Below are 22,469 nucleotides of genomic sequence, written 5' to 3'. Positions count from 1 at the left end.
ATACGAAGCCATGGTAACTCCAATTAAAGGGGAGAACCGTCTGTGAAGGTTGTCTAGACCAGACTGGGGCCTGTTCAGGTGAAAACTTTGCAGTGTGTAGTGTCTCTAGCTCTCTCTGGAAGAGGTTGCACAATAATGATGATGATAATGATAATAACTTTATTTATATAGCGTCTTAATATGATTTTATACTGCTTTAAACTATTGAAAGGAATCGGTGAGGTGAATCTTCTCAGGTAGAGCTTTCCAGACTAGAAAATATAGGAGCTCAGATGGCGAAGGCCCGATAGCCGTCATCGAGAACAGCTGCAGTCTCCTCGTCGATGGACGAGTTGAGCTGCTGCTGGAGAAGCAGCAGCTGCTGGGTGTGAATAAGGTCTTTGCTGTGCTGCTGCCTCCATCCTCCGTCTGCCCTCCTGCTCATTGGTCTCTTTGGACACAACTTGAGTCTGGAGTCGCTGAGCTGCAGTTGTTTGAGTGTGCAGGACGTGTTTTTTTTAAAGTCTTATTTTACAGACTTTAAGGATCCCCTTGCCTGAGGACCTCAGGCCACAGGGACGTTTATAGGGGGGGGCATGAGCTCAGAGATATAACGGGGAACAAGACCCCTTTTCCCTTTGAGCATTAAAGTTATATGCAGGCAATGAGCTAAAATGGCGCGATTGACTGTGTTGAAAGCAGCACTTAAATCTAAAAGAATCAAAATTGTCACCATCAGTTGCAAGTAGTACGTTGTTTGTGACTTTTAATAAGGGTGGTACTGGTCTCTGTGCTGTGCAGGGCTCTAAAGCCAGGGAAATGTTCAAACATGTCATTGTTTTTCAAGTACTGAGCACAGAGGGGAAGTTACCAGTGGACAATGATTATTTTATTGATGTCATGTGTGTTAGGACAGTGGTAAGCACTTCCTTTAGAAGTATAATAGGAATCGGGTCCAGTTTACAGGTGGAGGATTTCATTGTAAAGGTTGTAGGCTAAAAATGCTAGTAAGTGGATAGCACTCGACACCAGAATACCGGTTGGAGTATTAACCAGGACCTCATTGAAGTTGTATTGCATGTTTAACAGTGATTGGAATGGTGGATGGATGGATGGTTACTATGAAAACCTCCACCGGCTGTCTCTGTCTGTCACGTCACACTTTCGGCCCTACTCTTATCACTCCCACAGCTGCCGATCTAAGATCTCGACGACAGTTGAAGGATGATGATAGGAAGCATTGCTATTTTTGTTTGGACCATTTTTGACAAGATGGCACGGCTAGAAATATTGGACAGTAACATTTCATATCCACTGTAATTATCAGGCTTATATATGAAATATTGATAGGGACATTTTGTCATGATTTTTTTAGTTATTTTTATTTCACCAGATATGATCAGAGTGGGGGGGCTCTCTCCATTCCAACATGTCGCCACTCCGACAGTGACTTCTTATTGTCGGAGTGGCAACACGTCCATAGAGGTTAAGGTTAGGGTAAGAGATAGGGTTAGTGTCTGTCGGAAAGGAGACATGTCGGAATGGAGAGATGCACCCGATCAGAGTTAGCCTCGCATAGCCAGACAATATCACACTGTGTTAGCGATGGCACGTTTTTCCTTTTTTGTTGACCAGTCTATTGGAGCGGCCACACTCGGGGCCTCAGTGGACTGCTCTTGGGGTGTGGAAGATTCTGGTTCAGTCTCTTGGTCCAATTAAGGCCTGGGGTTCTACAGCCTCTTGGCACAGTCTGGGGTTCTGGTGGTTCTGAAACATCAGGAGATGTCTAAAAAAGACAGAAGTGGCCGCACACAGTATAGCAGTGCCAAAAGTTTTATTAGGACATAGTAACAAACCGACGTCTCGGCAGCACAGCTGCCTTCTTCTACAGAACACATTTCAAGTCACACTTAATAGGGTGCCTGGCATACATACACAACCAATCAGATGCATCTACAAGAGCACGGGTTCTAATGGGACCTGTCCCTGTGATGAAGGCAAATGGGGATCAGGTGCTGTCTCTCACATTAGCTGATTAGGGAGGGGTTATACCTCATGAGTAAGCAAGGTGAGAGAGAAAATCTGGAAACTTAATTCCTTGTCATCATGACAACGATACATGCAAAAATATACAATACCAATCAGAGAAAGAACCATTAAAAATATTTGAGTGTAATGCAAAACACAATAGAGATTACATATCGATCAAAGATATAGCTAGAAATACACTTTTTATGTCCTGAATTTAGCTCTGTTCCCCTGAATAATCAGAACATGTGCCATGAACATGACCTGAACATGACCTGGTCAGCACTGTCATCATGTTGAAGTAATGTGTATTTTCACATTTAACCACTTGAACCATCAAATACCTTGGTATGCTCTTCTTTTCCATCTACAAACCTCTTTGCCAAAAATAGCCGGTCTACAAGCTTCTGCGAGGTGTTGTAAGCTTGAAGACCTGCTATTTTTGGCTAACGTTCCACTCAGAATAGGGATGCTAGGGTTCAAATGGTTAATCTAAAAAACATGATCCTATCACACAAAGATTTGGCGGCCCCCCTGTAGTAACTCTGAGAACCCCCTATGGGTCCCAGACCCCTGCCATATGGTCATAACAACAGTTTCAGTTATTATTTTTTTTGTTCTTTGTTAAAATATAAATTATAGTTTTTGTAATGATAGTTTTAGTTAACTTTGTCTTGTTTTGCTTGATTGAATGGGAGAGTTCTATTGATGCATCGTGCATGCATTATGTAACGTACTGTGAGCTTGTAGATCAGCTATTTTCCAACGTCTGAAAGTCATGACTGAAAGCTTGCTTTATATTAAAAAAGAAAAAGGCTCATTTTATTGTTCACCGTTTGCTTTTGGCTCCAGGCAGCACCTCATTTTGCTCCTAGGGGTACATGGACCCCACTTTGAGAACCACTGCTCTAGATGGCTTTATTAATCTGTTTTCATGCCTTTTTGCATGTATTTACCCCTTGCTGTATAAATGTACTTGGAATTTGCCCACACTGTTATATTGTAAAACACGCCTTCTTTTAACTTATAAGCTTTTCATACCAGTCTTTAATAGGCCTAATTAAAAAATCTGAGTGAAATGGGGAGACAATAATCAAAAGTGTAAAGCGACTGATGAAGTATTTCAATTGTATGCTACATGAAGTGTTTTCTTTTCCCTGCACCTTGTGAATTGTATAATTTATAGATCAATGTATTTTTCTGTATTCTTGTCAAATAAACAAGTATTGTTGAATGTCCTTGTATGATGCTTTCTACAGGTTGTAGCCTATACAGTATACATTGTCATCATACTCAACTTTGTCACAAGGGGGCACTAGTTAAACACATAAGTACTCAGTGGTTCCAATTCAAAATTTCAATGGTTCCTCAAGTAGCATATTTTAGTCTATGCTCATTGAAATTCAATGACCTATTCTGTAACTGACTTGTGAGTTGATGGATCATTATGCAAGCTATGCTCCTGTAGCCTATATTTACACACATTTCACCATAGGAGTGATATGGGGCCATTGCTCGAGGACAATAATAATGATGGGACACCTATTATCAACAATAATTATTGATTGATTGGAAAAACTACCTTTATTCATACAGCCATTTTTTTAGGCAGCTTCCAGTTCCATGATTAATGAATGGGCAAAGTACAATAAATTAGCCCCTTTTCGACTGCAGATTTAACACCACACCGCACCACATAAAAATATCTACATTTTCCATTACACAAAAGAACCCCTATCGGTAAGAAAAGAATTTAACATTTTAACTGATTATAATACAATATAAATGTATATTACAACTATCCTAAATTATAAATACACTACAATGGATTATAACTGATTATAATACACTATAAAGTATTAATTATAATACACTAAAGTATTAATGTATTACTATGATAATTATAACACACTAGAATAGATTATAATAGAATCTATTATGTATTACAACTATATCCTGGTGGTCTAAATGAAAAGTCAGTGATAAATCAGTCATTATGAAGTGTTTGGCCCTGTTTGGCCTAGCTCAGACCTATACTCTAGATTTGATACTTTTTAGTACCACGTTTAGTACCACTTTCACACCACTCTACCCAGGTCCTTGTAGTGGAAAACCTGGCACAAGTGGGCGGTGTGGTGTCGAGTGGTGTGGTGTGGTGTTGGGCCAGTGGAAAAGGGGTTTAAAAAACACACCTAAAAGCAGATGGTCATGAGTGGAATGACTGAAACTGACCTTTCAACCACAGGGTGGGTGTTCCCCTTAACAAGGCCTTTTATCTGATGTTTTCACAAGGAAACATTCACTGGGAATCTGCAGCATGGACCAGTCTAACAGGTATTGAAATTATACCCCAGTGTAGTTGAGAGGTTGGCAAGACCCTGCTGTGCTTTCCTGTTCATGTAACATAGAATAGAACAGTGTTTCTCAACCTTTTTTCTGCATGGGCACACTTTTCATGTCCCAAGAATCCATGGGCACACCAACATAATACAGGGGTGTAAATATTGTCACTGTAAGGAAGAAACCTTGTATCTCCAAGTTTCAAATGTGTACGTTTCTTCGCAAAGAAAAGCCCTGCTTCATAATAGGCCTACAAGGCAGTCGCACAAAAGTAGTGAAAACAGCCGATCTACAAGCACCCAACGCCTCGCACCGCGAGGTGTTGTGTGCTTGTAGATCGGCTGTTTTCACTAGTTTAAATCATTTTTAAAATGATAAATACAATACTGGCTTTCAAGCAGTTTCAAGGGGCACACTTGACCCTTCTCAGTGGCACACTAAAGGTCCCCAGGCACAGTGGTTGAGAAACACTGATGTAACAGAATAGAACATGGAGATGCCAAAGCAAAGCTGACTCCAATCGGGAGTTTGGGCCCATTTGTGGGTCACAGTCACAGACCAATTTTTATGGGTAAAAATATGTATATCAAAAGATTAAAAAATAATTTAAAGCCATTTTATACATTTTAAAAGAAACAAGAAATGCCATTAATGAAGAATAAATTAAGTAGTGAAAATATAGCCGATCTGCAAGCTCACAACGCGGCAACGTGTGCTTGTAGATCTGATATTTTTGGGTTCCGGGCAAACATCTAATCCCTCTTTTGGGTTTCGACCTGAAAAGTTTGGGAAACTAATGTTTAAATTCTAGCTGCATTCTATTATTATCATTATTTTTTTTTTACTGTTTTCTTTGGTTGGTCATCACACACACACACACACACGCACACACACACACACGCACGCACGCACGCACGCACGCACGCACGCACGCACGCACGCACGCACACACACACACACACACACACACACACACACACACACACACACACACACACACACACACACACACACACACACACACACACCCTCTAAAATAAATATACAAATCCAAATAAAAGTGAGTCATCCTGACTCATTTCCAGGCTGATACATGTGTGTTATAAGGGTTATAACTCTATGGTGAAACTATGGAAGTATCCATGATGACACACCTGCAGTTTCGAAGCCACGCCCCCATACCTGCCAGAACCAGGAAATCAGAGTTTAGGGACCTGCCTGTTGCTGCTGCTGTGTGGAGAGAAGACAGAGGAATACATTTTTAATTTCGGCGTTTAAACCACGATTTCTGACTTTTATTATTGGTACAAGAAGACCACGGGCCGTGTGGTTTCAACAGGTAAGCGGACTGCAGTTTCTATTTTGCGTTGTGTAGACTCACCAGACCACAGGACCTCCATATTAGGGAATTCGCTTGAGCACACAGAAGGCTTTGTTTGTTGTTAGAATTTCTTCCGTTTATTACTTTATTGTGCATAAACAAGTAAAGTGTACGTCCATGCTAGAAACAAACCTGGAAGACAAGTGGATACAGGTAGCGACATGGTGGTTTATTCGGTATTATTTATCTGACTATATCGCTTTTTATGGCTAAAATATCAACCTGAAGTTTAGTAGATTGCGTGAAGGCCATGATACCGTTGCTGGCCTGTGTTGCCATGTCCGCTTATTGTAAGCGAATTTGGGCTTTCTTCTCTGTAAAGTTACTTGTCAATAATTAATACCTGTATCTTTTATTGTTTGCCGTTCTTTGGGGGGTTGATTCTAACATGTATGCTCAGGTTGTTTCTAACCTGTATGCTTATTTGGGCTTGCGTCCAAAAGTTTTTATGTATTTAACCAGTGGTTGGTTGTCAGATATCTTCATGTCATGGACCCCCCAAATTGACATGTAGGCTATTTTGTCCCATCCGAAAACGTATTGTGTCAGCAGGACAGGGAGCCATATTTGTGTCGTTAAAATGTTTTATCAAAATATATTCCACTTTTTAATAAACCATTTTTTGAAAATAGATCAGCTTGCTAGACGCGTTTTGAACTTGTAAATCGTCTATTTTCATATAGCCTGTCACTTCTTTTGGGCTTGTTTTCCTAGACCTGGTTGCTTATTTCTCTCAAAATCTGGCAACACTGTTGCTTTGTCTTTGCTGTTTTGCATACAAGTGGCACACCGTAGTAAACACTGCATGTTGGTTGTAGGTCAAATATCAATGACTTACAAGGAGTTGTTCTCTTGATCAAATGGGCAATAAAGACATTAAATGTCGCATTTATTGCATCTATTGCAACCTTTGATAAGCTAAGTTATTTCTGGGAAAGGAAACAAAAGTCTAAAGTGGCTGATAATAAAATGACTAACATAATTTTAAACGTGAGTGAAAAACTGACTCATATAGGCCTAATGCTTTCCTGTGATCAAACGGCGGGTTGTAGATTGGCCACTAATATGACTATGATAGTGTTGTACCTGCCTAACTCATCAGTGTACTGTAAATGTATCAATTTCCTACTCAATTTAACACAAATAACAGTTAGTGTTATGATACTGCACTGACAACTGACCCCTCCGTGTGTGTGTGTGTGTGTGTGTGTGTGTGTGTGTGTGTGTGTGTGTGTGTGTGTGTGTGTGTGTGTGTGTGTGTGTGTGTGTGTGTGTGTGTGTGTGTGTGTGTGAGTGAGAGAGAGAGAGAGACAAATAGCATAGCTCTCACATGGTAGCTCCAATGGATGTTGATCTGTTATTCACATACACACAAGCTTATACATGTCGATGCACTCAGGCTGGTATACATTCTTATAGATTTCAATCTAGTTGAAAGTTGCCAATTTGAAGGTTTCAAATAGTTTGTGTTCACAACTCACATGGAACACAACTTGTCCCATTTTATTCTCTTGCAATCAGACTAGTCCTGCATGCAAGCGTAGGCAAGCATCTGAAGGCAGGCCTGGATTGGAGTCGTGACACCTTGCAGGTTTGAACATGAACCTTATCGCTCTCACGTTCATTTTATCACAAGAGTGTTGCTGCTGATTTGACAGCATACTGTAAATGAGTGATTCTCAAAACTTTTTTTCTCAAATTTCTCAGTTTTATTTTAAGGACCCCCAATTAGGACCCCAAAGCATTCGGACCACAGACCCATCTTTATGTCTGGGACTCCACTTTCTAAGAAAGAAAACTAAACTTCATATTAGATATGATTTGTTCTGACATGGTCTCTCATCTCCCCACCCCATTTGGTCCAGAATTCCTACTGTCATAGATATTAATAATAATGAGGATTAACATCATTATTAGCACATATGAAGATTAACGCCATCGTTATTAGCACGCATGCTCTGTGTATACCAAATTAATTGTTAACGTCGCTAATCAGGTGTGTGGGAAATTGTGTAGTATGTGATGAAACATGCTATGACCAGATAGCCAGGCTCCTAATGGGATGCATGGCCTGCTGTCTGTGTACGATGACACAGTGACGTGGTTGCTGGAGGTGTGCCCAGGCCCCAGATATATTGCCCGGGTGAACCCCCCCCCCCCAGGATGGAGGTGGTAGAAGGATAGCCCCTCTGCCCTGTACCTGGGGGAGCAGAGATAAAAGACCTAACCCAACGACAGACAGAAAGACTGTATGTGACAGATATTATTATAATGATAGATTAGATTCTAATGCTGTACATAATGATATCTCACAGATCTTTGGGCATGTAGAACATGGCCTGTACTTACCCAACGGGCCAGTGTCAACACCTGCTTAATGGACTATTACTGGTAAAATAAAGGATATAATAACGTACAAAATAACTAAAGTTTCAACAAGTGTCTCTTATGATTACGCTTGTCGATACGTTAGTTGTTTGCTGCACCTTAAAATTAATTAAATTATCATTCATCCATCTAGAGATGCCAAAGTACTCATTTTTGTCTGGGCATGCCTGTCTGTGTAGGCAGTAGGCAGACTAGGCACCAGTTCGTACTGTAGTTGGTTTATATATTCCCTCATTCATAATGTACCTGTACAGTACACTCACTGTCACTCTCACTTAGACATACAGAACATGCACACATGCACAGTGCAGTGCACACACACACACACACACACACACACACACACACACACACACACACACACACACACACACACACACACACACACACTGTGAGAGACGATATCCATCTTTGTGACATGCACTGCATTCATATGCACATTGCATAATATAATACAAATAATTCAGTACTACTTCGGTACAAGAGATGCTTACGTAAAAGCATTAAGATGCCCACACAACGGAAAACAACACATGTGATGGACTCATTCAGTCCCTCATTTAGGGATATTTTACAATATTTAACACTGGATATAACTGGGTGTTATCATTGTTCAATTTAAAGTTATTTCTTATTTTTTCCAGCTATCATGCCACTTTCCCTTTGTAAGACTTTCTATTTAGCTTTGAATAGGATTCATTGATTGCTGACAAGTGATGCAGTGAACATAAGTTGAAGAATGAAAATAGTTGGATCTTGATGTAATTACCTCTGCCAAGGAGGTCTTGCTTGCCCTGTGGTCTTACTGTTGGCAGAATATCTTGAGTAGTTATGAAATATGAACAGATTTGCACAAAACGTAGTAGAAAGGCTGGGCCCCCACCCAGGCCAGTGAAGAACTGATTAACTTTTCACACATTGCTTGACCGAAAGGAGGTGTGGCCGGTCACACAAATGCACATAACTTCTGAACTGATTAACATACAGTAACACGCCACTACTTTGAAAAAAGGTTTGTCACTGGCCTGTGACTGGTTACAACTTAAGCATTATGACGTTCTATTGGCTGAAACAAGCACAGCAACACTGACACTGTGTTTGAGGTCTGTTTGCGATTTAACTTTTTTCCTTCAGTTTGCACATTAGCATTCTATTGAAATGGCACATCATACTCTTGTGTACAGTATAGTTGCGATCCTGTGAGTGCGTCACAGTGCGTGACACCTCATCACAGCTCAGCAGAAGGTTATAGCTGACCTGACGTCACAATGATGTTGCAAATTAATTCCGTCCTTGTTTGACATCATAGAGTAGACCTATGACGTCTGATGTCATACAATCCCTTTTATGCCCATATATGGAGATCCCTGATGTCATCAATAATCACATTTGCAAATGAATTCCGTCCTTGTCCCTTTTATGCCCATATATGGTGATCCCTGATGTGACAAAATGGAAGCAATATTTATTGAATTAAAAGGACGGTAGCAGATTGGCCAACAATATAGTCATGTACATTTTATTGCTGTCAAATCACAGCAAAGGTTATATCATGAAAGACCTTAAAACGGGAAGGAAAAACTCTTTTACATTTTTTTCCCCTCCTGAATTTCTGCTTTATTGTTGATGATGGCATTGGTGACAGTGAGAGAGGCACAGAAGGTGGGGTAGAGAGGATGGTGACATGCATAAAATTAGCCTCGGGTCAGAATCGAGCCAGAGCCAGCTGCAGGAAGCACTATACAGTAGTAGTCTTATTTTTGTGGTATGCACGCTTACACGTGAGCCACCTAAAAACTCACCTTTTAACGGTTGGAACCCTCAAATAGAAGCTGGCTCTAGGTGAGCGACCATCTGCCTTGACCGGAGGGAGGAGAGAGAGAGGGGGAGAGAGAGAGAGAAGGAGAGAGAGAGAGAGAGAGAGAGAGACACTGAGTGAGAGCACAGTGGTAACTTTTGACATTCATAATGGGCTTGTCAAAGCCTGTTAATAAGGCAGGAATTATCAATGCTATCATTTGAATCATACACGTTACCTGTGTGGGCTGGGCATTGCTTTTAATGATGGCTAACATTGTTTAGACATGAATAGTAATCTGAAGAAGAAATGTCTGGTGCATTTAACGATGTACTCTATCTTGTTTTTCAGTTGGCATTGGAAGACTTTAGTCTCTGTAAACCTTTGAAAAAGGCAATACATTACAAAAGCAATGTGAACTATCGAGGTAAAATCCATGTATCCAAAGAGTAGGTCCGCAGCGGGAGATACGTGATCATGATCCATGGAAGCCCGCAAGATGGGAAAGCGCAAAACCTCCGGGGAAGAAGTCACGTTAGTAACGTGCGTTGATAGGACAGGAAGAGGGGAGCTCAGTGAGTGAGTCCATGGAAACCTTAGTCCCCCTGTGGCAGCATAACTGCTAGCAACAGGCAAGCCTGAGCCAGCCTTAACGATATGCGTTTTAAAAAAGGAACGTTTTAACTTTGCCTACTCTTAGCCTTGAACGTACAGTTCTGCCTCCCGGACCAAAACTGGGCGAAGGTTCCACTGGAGAGGAGTATGGCACTGTAGCAGCTCTGCCACCCATTCTATTCTTGGATATTCTAAGGCAGGGGTCTTCGACGTTTTCAGGCAAAAGGACCCCTTAGCTGATAGGGAGATAAAACAGGGACCCCCATTCCCCCAATACATATTGTATAAAATTGTGCTGCAGATTTTCACGGATTTCATAGATGGATTCATATACTTGTTTGACAGCACTGTCATCGTCTATGTTGGATTTGTGTTAATGTGTTTTTTCATACATTTAACCACTTAACCTCTACACCAAACCTATTTGCCAAAAATAGCCGATCTACAAGCTCTCAATGCCTCACAACGCGAGGCGTTGAGAGCTTGTATATCTGCTATTATGTAAGCGTGACGCGCTGTCATCCTCCCCGAGCGCCGTCCCACTGCCGCTCGCTCCCCGGCTGTAACGTGGCCATTGTTTTCTTTTTCCTCCCTTCCGTCAGAAATCCAAAGAGGGCGTCTTGTCAGGGAGAGTCGGCCAATATAGCGGCTGGGACAGGATTTGGGGGGGTGGCCCCCGCTGTGCTGCCAGGCTCCGGCGTCGTGACGATAGTGATCTGCAATAGAGCACGACTTCAGAGAGGGTTTCTTTTTTCTTTTTTTTTCAGACTCGGAAGGAGCTTGGCAGGGGGTTTGAAGGGCTGGATATAGTCTTGGTGGTGATGCTGTAGGTTTGCATTGTAGAAGATGCATGGAATCGTGAGCTCTGTGTTGGAGGAGATGTTTTAGATCTTTTACCACACTTAACCCCTATTCTTAGGTGTACATCAGATAGCGAAGATCGCCGATCTACAAGCTTGTGTGTGGAGATCGGCTTGTATACCTGCTAGTTTGACCAAACATTTGCCTGTTTTTAGCCCGAATGTCGCCTACATAATAATGCTATGCTCAGAATAGGGGCACTGGCGTTCTTGTGATTAATGCTGCTGATTATAAACTTGGGAAGAAGATAGGATATCAGCGATGATGGATGGCGAGGGGGTGTGCAGCGGCGAGCGGCGTGGACACCTGAGGCAGGGAAACGCACGGCTGTAGCTGAAGTTGCTGAACGTGGGAAAGATGCATTTCAAGAAGTTCATCACCCTTTATCAGGCGGCCATGGGGGTCGCGCCTCTTAACAAGCCGGATATTTTACCTTCTGGCAGACAAATGTGGATACTGAGACCCCCAAAGTGAGTGACCTACGTGTGTGTGTGTGTGTGTGTGTGTGTGTGTGTGTGTGTGTGTGTGTGTGTGTGTGTGTGTGTGTGTGTGTGTGCGTGTGCGTGTGTGTGTGTGTGTGTGTGTGTGTGGGGCTGTCACGATTATGACATTTTACACAGCGATTCATTGTCACTCAAATAATTGCGATTCACGATTTAATTGTGTATTTGTCGTTGACAATTACATTTCTGTTTGGCTTGTAGGCTTTGAAGTTGCACCTGGCAATTATGACACATAACTTAAATATACAAAGAATTTACTGACATATTTGACAACTTTATACTTTATATTTTTGGCTAAATTTCTCCTCCGAATAGGGGTGCGAGGGTTCAAGTTGTTAATTTAAAATAGTTATCCTATCGCACAAAGATTTTGGTGGCCCCCCTGTAGTAACTCTGAGGACCCCCTAGGGGTCCCGGACAGGCCCCCTGTTGAAGACCCCTGTTCTAGGGAATCACAAGTAGGCTTGCATACTGGGAGTGCAGGAGTGTTCATAATGTTTATAAGGCATTTTTTTTTTTTTTTTTACTTTGATTTTATTTCAGTTTAGGCAACTTGTACAAACATATTTTCACAACTGTTTTTTTTTTTTTTTTCTTACACATTTTTCAGCTGTATACCACTAAGAAATAGAGATTATTTGGCAAAAAAGCAAAACAAACAAACAAACAAAAAGCACATTCGAAAAACGCACATTAGGAATAGATAATTCAGTAGAACAGTGTATTCTATGTGAATTCTTTGTGAATATGGCCGAGGAGAGAGAGTCTAAGTGGGGAGGTATTGAAAGAGCTGGGGCAGAATGAGAAATCAAAATATTTATATTTGAGGGAAGAAAAGAAGTTTCATCCATCAAAATTGGTGTAGCTGGAGTCCATCTTTTAAAGAACAAGTCCGATTGAAGTCTTAAGGCGTAAGTGATTTGTTCCACTTGATAAATTTCACGTACCTTAACCACCCACATGTTGTATGTTGGTGGGTCCGGTTTCAACCACTTAATTGTAATACATTTTATGGCCGCTGTGAGTAGTATATGGAGTAAATATATTTTGGCTCTGCCCTCTATTCCCTCAGGTACCATTCCCAGCAACATTACCATGGGATCTACATCAAAAGCTTGACCAAAGACTTCCTTCAGTGCCTCAGAGATCTCCTTCCAAAATAGTCTTAATTTGGGACAGGTCCAAAATATATGAGTGTGGTTACCAATATGTGCCCCGCAGTCCCTCCAGCACCTATTAGAATGAGTTGGTCCCATTTTAGCCACAATCACCGGCGTCCTAAAAAATCTAGTTATCACTTTCCATTTGAATTCCCTCCAAGTATTCGAATTAGTTACCAAGTGTGCTTCACTGCATATCTCTTCCCATTTATCTGATGGTATGTCTATACCCAATTCGGCTTCCCATTTTTCCTTTATATATATGGAATTGTTAGGAGACAGATCTAGAAAAAGTTGATAAAAGTCTCTAATTACCTTCCTCTCCTCATCAAATTCGAATATTAACAGAAATCTTTATGATTTGTTAAAAAGTCTCTTAGCTGCAGGTATCTATAGAAATCCGTCTTAGGGAGGTCAAATTCAATTTTCAGTTGTTCAAATGATTTAAGGCCATCCCTCCCACATAGTTGGTGTATACTTGTGAGACCATGAGCTGTCCAATTTCTAAAACCTGCATCTAGTTGATTGGGTATAAACTCCTTTATATATCCAATATGTGTTAATGAAATGATCTGTCCAGATAATCCAAAGGATGATCTTATTTTCTTCCAGATTTTAAGTGTGACTCTAGTCCATTCACTCATTTGTTCCACTTTCAGTGGGGCCTCTAGGAAGGGCATAGCGTCAAGGGGAACCGTACAGAGGCTCTTTTCAATGTTCAGCCAATGGGTATATGTTGCATTTTGGAGCCAAATGGTCAGTGGTTTCAACTGTGCTGCCCAGAAATAGTGCCTTAGGTTTGGGAGTTTCAATCCCCCATTCTGTTTAGATAGTTGTAGTGTTTTTAGTCTTACTCTTGGGCGTTTCCCCTGCCATATACATTTTGAGATCAGTCTGTCCAATTTATCAAAAGTAGATTTTGGGATATCTAAAGGGAGCATCTGAAATGGATAAAGCAGCCTAGGCAAAACGTTCATCCGTATACTTTCTATTCGACCCAGAAGTGAAAGGGGAAGCACTGACCATCGATTTAAATTATAAGGCATTTATGAGCTCTTTGCCATATGAAGTTACCTGTGCCAGACCATTAGGGGCTTTGCAGCTGAGGAGAAGGATTTCGAATTCCATTTCGCAGGCATTGACACTAAGGCTTGCCCACCTGCCCCCGGCAGGTAAATAAAAAGTCAGGGCAGGTGAAGTTGGCTTTCAGGTTGCCCGACAGGGCAAGTGCTCATTTGAGAGGGGACACAAATGTCTAAAAACACAACACGAGAAATCTGTCTAAACACCTGAACGTGGCAAGTGCGCTGTCTTCTGGTCTGTGGAATGTAAAATAAGAGCACTATTTACCTATAATGTACTGTTTTTAGTGTTGCTACATTTAAAAATATAAAAGTGTGAAACCATAGACATATTCAATCATAGCTAAAGTATTTGGTATTTGGATGTGGAGGTATTGAGGTATGATTATCGCACAGCCCCAGAAAGTAAAGAAATAAGTGTTAAATTGAGCAGTAATTAAAATCGTACCTATCATTTTATAATGGACGATTTACTTTTCGGGCAAGTGGGCATTACCTTCGGGCAAGTAGAACATGACCTGTACTTGCCCCATGGGCAAGTGCCTCTGAGACCTTAGTGTCAACCCCTGCATTTCGGATATTTACTGGGAGCCTGTGCAGAGAAGCTAACGAGGGAGCGATATGATCTCCTCTTCTCGTTCTTGACGTCAAATGAGAGAGATTGTATTAGATCATAAGATTTACACTGGGCGTTTAACGCTCTGTTCTCCTCCGTTCAACTCGGTTGAGCCACAGCCACGGTTCCAGTCACAAGTAAAGAGTCTTTATCTCTGTAACTGCACACAGTAGAAATCACGACATGTTTTATCCAACACTGTAGTAATTTGTGAACTGCAGTAACACACAGGATTTTGCTGTGCACTGCCGACTTCTATTTGCATCCCTAGGGAGCCCTTGATGGATTTTCTGTTGCCCCTCTGCTCTCTGACTGCCGCGAAACCTCCAGCTCTCATGATGATGATGATGATGATGATGATGATGATGGCAGCAGCGAGCGCCCAGAGCAGTAATCCATGCAGCCAGGCTTCTCTGGGAGTGGAGCGTAATTCCTCTGGGGAGTTTATAGCGTTGGCTCTGGCTGGCAGCTCATCATCAAGGCACTGCAGGGAGGGGAGATGATTTATTTATTTATTTCTCTCCTCACGGGACACGGCAGCGTGCTGTCAGCTGGTGCCAGTTGGAACAAACGAGAAGGAGGCGTTTTTAATCTGTGTGTGTGTGTGTGTGTGTGTGTGTGTGTGTGTGTGTGTGTGTGTGTGTGTGTGTGTGTGTGTGTGTGTGTGTGTGTGTGTGTGTGTGTGTGTGTGTGTGTGTGTGTGTGTGTGTGTGTGTGTGTGTGTGTGTGTGTGTGTGTGTGTGTACATAGAGAGAGAGAGAGAGAGGGAATAAAAAAATCTGGAATCTGGATGTAAACGCCTGATTTATACTTCTTCGTACGACGTTGTCGCGTGCTTAAAATAACCGATCAACAAGCTGGCAACGCGTCGAGCCCCCTGTAGACCTGCTATTTTCGGCACGCGACACGGCGGTGCGACAGAGTATAAATGAAGCATAAGCCCGGGATAGGAGATTATAGAAGAAAGGGGATGGAGAGCATACATGATCTGTCAGGGCTTAGTTAGTACCACAATTATCCCAACGGCTGCAGCCGCACTCACTCAAATCCAGAGTGTTAATGTAGTGCCGGTTGATTTAATGTGGACCCTTTACGGGTCCATTTGAACTCTCGGGAGTGAAACCGCCGCTCAGGATTTTTTAACATGCACTGATGCTGATGGTGGCAGAGGCAGTCAGTGTTTTCATTAGTCCCTCAGATGTCCCAGCAGTCGGGAGAACTTGGCAGAATTATGTAAGCGTGACGCGCTGTCATCCTCCCCGAGCGCCGTCCCACTGCCGCTCGCTCCCCGGCTGTAACGTGGCCATTGTTTTCTTTTTCCTCCCTTCCTCCGCCAGAAATCCAAAGAGGGTGTCTTGTCAGGGAGAGTCGGGCAATATAGCGTCCGGGGGACAGGATTTGGGGGGGTGGCCCCCGCTGTGCACCGGCGTCGTGACTTATCGCACAGGAGTGATCTGCAATAGAGCACGACTTCAGAGAGGGTTTCTTTTTTCTTTTTTTTTCCAGACTCGGGAAGGAGCTTGGCAGGGGGTTTGAACTTGGGCTGGATATAGTCTTGGTGATGCTGTAGGTTTGCGTTGTAGAAGATGCATGGAATCGTGAGCTCTGTGTTGGAGGAGATGTTTTAGATCTTTTACCACACTTAACCCCTATTCTTAGGTGTACATCAGATAGCGAAGATCGCCGATCTACAAGCTTGTGTGTGTGGATCGGCTTGTATACCTGCTAGTTTGACCAAACATTTGCCTGTTTTTAGCCCGAATGTCGCCTATATAATAATGCTATGCTCAGAATAGGGGCACTGGCGTTCTTGTGGTTAATAATGCTGCTGATTATAAACTTGGGAAGAAGATAGGATATCAGCGATGATGGATGGCGAGGGGGTGTGCAGCGGCGAGCGGTGTGGACACCTGAGGCGGGGAAATGCACGGCTGTAGCTGAACGTGGGAAAGATGCATTTCAAGAAGTTCATCACCCTTATGCAGGCGGCCATGGGGGTCGCCCCTCTTAACAAGCCGGAACTTATACCTCCTGGCAGGAAACTGTGGAGAGTGAGACCCCCATCGTGAGTGACCTACCTGTGTGTGTGTGTGTGTGTGTGTGTGTGTGTGTGTGTGTGTGTGTGTGTGTGTGTGTGTGTGTGTGTGTGTGTGTGTGTGGGGGGGGCTGTCACGATTATGACATTTTACACAGCGATTCATTGTCACTCAAATAATTGCGATTCACGATTTAATTGTGTATTTGTCGTTGACAATTACATTTCTGTTTGGCATGTAGGCTTTGAAGTTGCACCTGGCAATTATGACACATAACTTAAATATACAAAGAATTTACTGACATATTTGACATATTCCACAGTGTCCCTGTGTTGCGTGCGTGTATCCAGTCCAGTCAGATGTTGCATTGAATGCATTAAAACCTAATTTCTGAGCCACTGCCATTTTCTTATTGAGCAGAAATATGTCTGAGCTTAGCAGGGTACACCACATGTTCCAGCATGTTGGTGATTGGGTCAGAGAGCGAGATTACAGTATTATAATTAGTTAGTCATATCTGTATGGAGGTCCATTTCCTGGGGTGATCCACACTGTAACATCCTGCATGGTAATGTACAATTGGAAACAAATGGACCATTTGAGTTAAATTAAGATTAAAGGGACATTTCCCTTTCAAACTTTTGGTCATTTTTATCATCTAATTAGGCTTTCATGAACACCCTGAACAGTTTTTAATTTGCTTCGTTCAGTATTTAGATATTTGGTGTAAATGTTACCAGGCCCTCCTCCTGCAGGACGCCTCCCCATACACACCCATTGTAACTTCAAACTCCATTTTAACCATGATAGATTCAGTAAAAACACCCATTATGTTTTCATAATACCCTCCTAATGCGTGAGCAGGTCGTGTTTTTTCGCTAACCTTTTTTCATTTATTTTTAATACTCCATTTTCCCAAAGAATTATTAAAAATGAATGAAAAAAAGTTATTGAAAAAACACGGCCTGCTCACATATTAGGAGGATGAGTCACCAGAAAAAGTAATTGGTGTTTTTAACACCAATCATGGTTAAAATGGAGTTTGAAGTTACAGTGGGTGTTTATGGGGAGAGGCCCTGGGCCTGGAGGGCCTGATAACATTTACATCAAATATCTAAATATTGAATCCCAAACCTTTTGTCTCAGGGCACCCCATAAATATTTCTTTAATCCGAGGCACCCCTACATTATAATTTTCACTCCCAGCACCTTAAATTTATAGCATATCGTCGTTTTGTGTTTATCATCTATAAAATGTACTAAACTAGTGAAAACAGCAGATCTACAAGCACACAACGCCTCGCGGTGTTTTGTGCGACATGGCAGTTTGAAAGTATGATGTCATGGCACCCCAGGGTGCTCCGTCACCCACTTTGAAAACCCCTGCTCTATTCTGTTTTCTATGAAGCACTTTGCCTTGCTGTTGAAGTGTGCTTCAATAAACTTGGCGTGCCTTCACCCACTTTTTCCTCAACTCTCGGGACCGAATTGAAAGTAGGCGTTCTGCATTCTGCCTAATATTTGACATTGTAAAACGGAACTGAGTTTCACTGTTACTCAAGTTGGTGTGTTTCAGTTTTTCAGTCTACAACAAATCTCTTCACAAAAAAATTATCTACAAGTTCACAACATGTCACATTTGTGATGCGTTGTAAGCTTGTAGATCAGCATTTATTTCTGAACGTAGGGTAGTTAAAAGACACTGCTGAAGTCGCGAGAACAAGATGGTTGGTTTAAGAAGTCAAGAGTCCATGGCAAGGGCGACGCTTAATCACTTAAGCCGTACTGTATATACTTCATTGTACGATGAATAGTGAAGTTGGCTGTTCTACAAGCCAACTTTTTCATTTCATGTAATTCTTTTCAACTTTTCACTTGTATTGAATGTACAAAATAGGGATGTCTAGGTGCAAATGGTTAATAATGTACCATCATTATGTGTTCTATCCTGGTGGATGCTGGGTAAAAACATTCAAATTCGCTCTTCATTACTTCGACAATCATAACGACTGTCTTTCTATTTACATTTCACAACATAAAATGACCCTTTACATAGAAAGTGTACACGTAAATGAACTCTGAGGATATACTTTTCCAAAATAGGGGGGAGGGGGGGGGGGGAGTATTGCAATAAAGCAAAAATGATACTATCCTGACATAAATTATACTAAACCTCTTGTTTCTAATTCAAATGTACACAAAATGGTTTAGGTGATTTTAAAAAGCTGTCTGAAATAATAAAGGACAAACTTAAGTTGGTGTTTTTATTACCCAAACTGCTGCATTTTGTAACAGACCTTGGTAAGTTTGCTTGCATGTGCATGCAAGTGCATGCACGCGTCTCTGTGCAATTTGTCCATGTGCGCCTGTGTTTTTGTGTTATGCATGTGTTTATCTTGGCATTTGATTGGTGGTCAGACTGCCATGGCTTCGTGTTTTCTTGTATCCACTGAACCATTGAACCACAAACACAGTTTGAACTTTGTGAGGTTTCAATGTTCAAGCAAAGGAGGAGAAATGAGTTACTCACTATACTTTGTTACTAAAACACACGTCTTTACACGTCTTGAGGATTTTTTTTATCAGTGTTTAATATTAAAACTTAGCACATTTTTCTTTACTAATTTCAAATTTTACAATAAAACAGCTCTCACAATGTCTCTTTCTGTTTACTTGAGGACATACCTTCTTAAAGCCCAACATTCTGTTTCATTTAACCATATAGGTATGCATGATTACAACCTTAGTATTGGCCCAATAAAAACGTTTATTGCACCCTAGGCAAGTTGTACCTAAAACAACACTTTGGGTTGCTGTCTGTTCTTCATTAGTTATGTTTGTCAGATCCTATTATAATTCATATTGGTGTTTCTTTATTTCGAGCTGTATTATTGGGCTTTGCTTGCTGTGCTGTCTGCAAGTCACTGATTGTGTAAATAGTATAAAAAGAGTTTGTGTGTATATATATATATATATATATATATATATATATATATATATATATATATATATATATATATATATATATATATATTTCTTTTTTTTCTTTTTTTTGCATGCACTTCAGGGAGGCCACAGCTATTGGGGGTCAAACAAATAAATAAAATAACCAAATAAACAAAGTGTCTCTCCGTCTCACAGGGACCGTCACTGGGAGTTCTATTGGAAACAGACCAGAGACGCCCACTACCTGGTCCTCCGTCGAAAGTCTACACTCAGCCACTCCGCTATATTGATGGTATTGTCCAATTTTAATAATATAATATAGTTCACCCTCCTTTGTGGTATGTGTCTGTCTATACCATACATGGGCAACTGGCGGCCCGGGGGCCACATGCGGCCCCCACCTTCACTTAATGCGGCCCTCAGGTTAATACCGGAATACTGATAATTATTGATTTCAGCTGTTACAATTCCAAACATGACCTGCTTTAATTCCGTCAGTCTATATTAGTAGCTTAATGACTAGTATGACCAATTTATTTGTATAGGTTCATAAAGTTAACATGAGCATATAACTAAATGGGTTTGAAATTAAATCAAATTCAGGATTCCAATTATGAAATAACAAAAAATAATTCAGGATTCCAATTCAAAAGAAGCAAAAATAGCCGATCTACAAGCTCAAAACGCATCGCAGCGCGATGCGTTTTGAGCTTGTAGATCTGCTATTTTTGCTTCTATTGTATGCAATACTAGTATGACAAATGTGGCCCTCTGGAGTGAAGGTGGAAATATAGTGGCCCTCACCATCATCAAAGTTGCCCACCCCTGGTCTATACGCAGCTACTCCACTATATTGATGGTACTGTCCCATTACGATATTCTCTACACCAAACTTTTTAGCTCGAGACCCAAAAGAGAAACCTCCACCGGCTGTCTGTCAGTCAGTCCCTCCGTCACACTTTTGGCCCTACTCTTATCTCCGGCACCGTTGCCCCTATCCATGCCAAACTTTGCACACACACTCCTTGGCTGGCAAACCACAACCTCCGCCCCTGATTTCTCACATGCCCCTCTTCTAGCGCCACCATGAGGTTGCCGACCTGACAGTCGCTTATCTCCCGATTAGGGAGTCTTACTGGTTATTGTTATATCCACAACTTTCCAACATCCCATCGTGCATTGCGCAGAAGGCGTGCGGCAGCTTCCGGCGCCGCAGCTGAGTGTGATCTACAAGCTCACAACGGTTGCATGATCTGCGATGTGATGTGAGCTTGTATGTCTGCTGTTAACCGAAGTGTCCCGCAGATAATGCTACTGTAAATTCTCACAGAAACAGGTGGATATACCTAAAGAAAATTCAATAAATAAGAGATACTGGTAGTGACTTGTCGTGAGCTTGTAGAACTGCACGGGAAGACAGTAAGTGGAATTTACTGTTTGGGAACCACTTCCTGATGATCAGAGTGCAATTATCCATGTGTGACTGATAAAATGCTGTGTCAATTAAAAAGGAGACGTAGATTGATGGATTTAATCTCTACCTTGGAAATGGAATCAACCCAAAGACACGAAGAACCCAAAAAAAAGACTCGGATGATTCATTCCATTCAAAGAGAGAAGATACGAAGTTACAGTATGATGTTAAAAGTCCCTCTAACAAACAATGGAATGGCGTAGGACATTATATCCCAGCATAATATCAGATGTTACATGGCATTCTGTAATGTTCAAGCGGCAGTATAGTCACTGGTCCTTGAACACTGACAATACAAAATACATAATCATAGAATAGAGTAGGTTGTCTCTGAGTGTCTCGTTGTCATTGTCATCTTGGAGGTTGTTTATCAGCTGGTTGTACAGTATTTGAGCGACGCCTGGAAGTTCAAAACATTCTGGCCCTAACACCGTCGGCTATCTTTCTGCGTCAACTTTGTTATTTGTCATGGCAAATGTCATTTCTTCAATATCTTAAGGCTACTCAAATAATGATTAAACATAGATCTAACATAGATAAAAAAAGGGGTCACTGCCCATCTACAGATTTGTATGCAAATGTACTTAGATGCATGTGAGTGTGTATGGAAATGTTGGATTAAAGTAAATACCTTTTTGTCTAGTTTCTTTGTTGCATGGCCAGACAGTGGTAGCCTGTATAGCAGTTTCTAGACGTGCTCAAGGCCATTGTCCTGTTTGAATAGGACAATGCCCCTCCCACACACACACACACACACACACACACACACACACACACACACACACACACGCACACACACACACACACACACACACACACACACACACACACACACACACACACACACACACACACACACACACACACACACACACACACACACACACACACACACACTGAACAGATGATTAACCAGAAAGATATTTCTTGTCAATGGAAGCGTCATTGTGTTGGACCATTTACTGACACAAATGATTCAGGCCAGTAGTACAAAAGTCTGCTTTGCATTACAATGTGGTTCACATTGTCTCCACTTGTCCTGGAATTCTTCAATGACTGCAACTGGATAGTTCAATTGAAAGGCTGAGAAAACATGACATAAATTAGATTAGATAGATTTAGTTTGAAAGTATGATGTCATCTTCAAATAATGAAGTTGTGTGTGTGTGTGTGTGTGTGTGTGTGTGTGTGTGTGTGTGTGTGTGTGTGTGTGTGTGTGTGTGTGTGTGTGTGTGTGTGTGTGTGTGTGTGTGTGTGTGTGT

The 22,469-nt window shown here is 41.6% G+C and overlaps 1 protein-coding gene and 1 long non-coding RNA gene across 2 annotated transcripts in view; one reads left to right on the top strand and one right to left on the bottom strand.

Annotated features, from left to right (window-relative positions):
• Positions 1-122: 122 nt before the first annotated feature.
• LOC308300112 lies at positions 123-21,915 on the bottom strand. Its single transcript, XR_013962805.1, has 4 exons — positions 21,839-21,915; positions 9,919-9,974; positions 5,502-5,577; positions 123-1,765 (listed from the first exon to the last, which is right to left on the bottom strand). It is a non-coding gene; the product is annotated as an uncharacterized lncRNA (long non-coding RNA).
• Positions 5,503-22,469, top strand: part of tjp2a (tight junction protein 2a (zona occludens 2)) — a 63,657-nt gene continuing 46,690 nt past the window's right edge. Inside the window, exons 1-2 of the mRNA XM_080743891.1 lie at positions 5,503-5,686; positions 19,929-20,025. Coding sequence (XP_080600017.1) covers positions 20,023-20,025 — 3 coding nt within the window. The 5' untranslated portion in view covers positions 5,503-5,686; positions 19,929-20,022. The remainder of the gene's footprint in view (positions 5,687-19,928; positions 20,026-22,469) is intronic.

This window comes from Nannobrachium achirus (genome assembly GCF_963921795.1).
Source record: "Nannobrachium achirus genome assembly, chromosome: 15".
Lineage (NCBI taxonomy): Eukaryota > Metazoa > Chordata > Actinopteri > Myctophiformes > Myctophidae > Nannobrachium > Nannobrachium achirus.
This window is presented reverse-complemented; position numbering and strand designations above follow the sequence as displayed.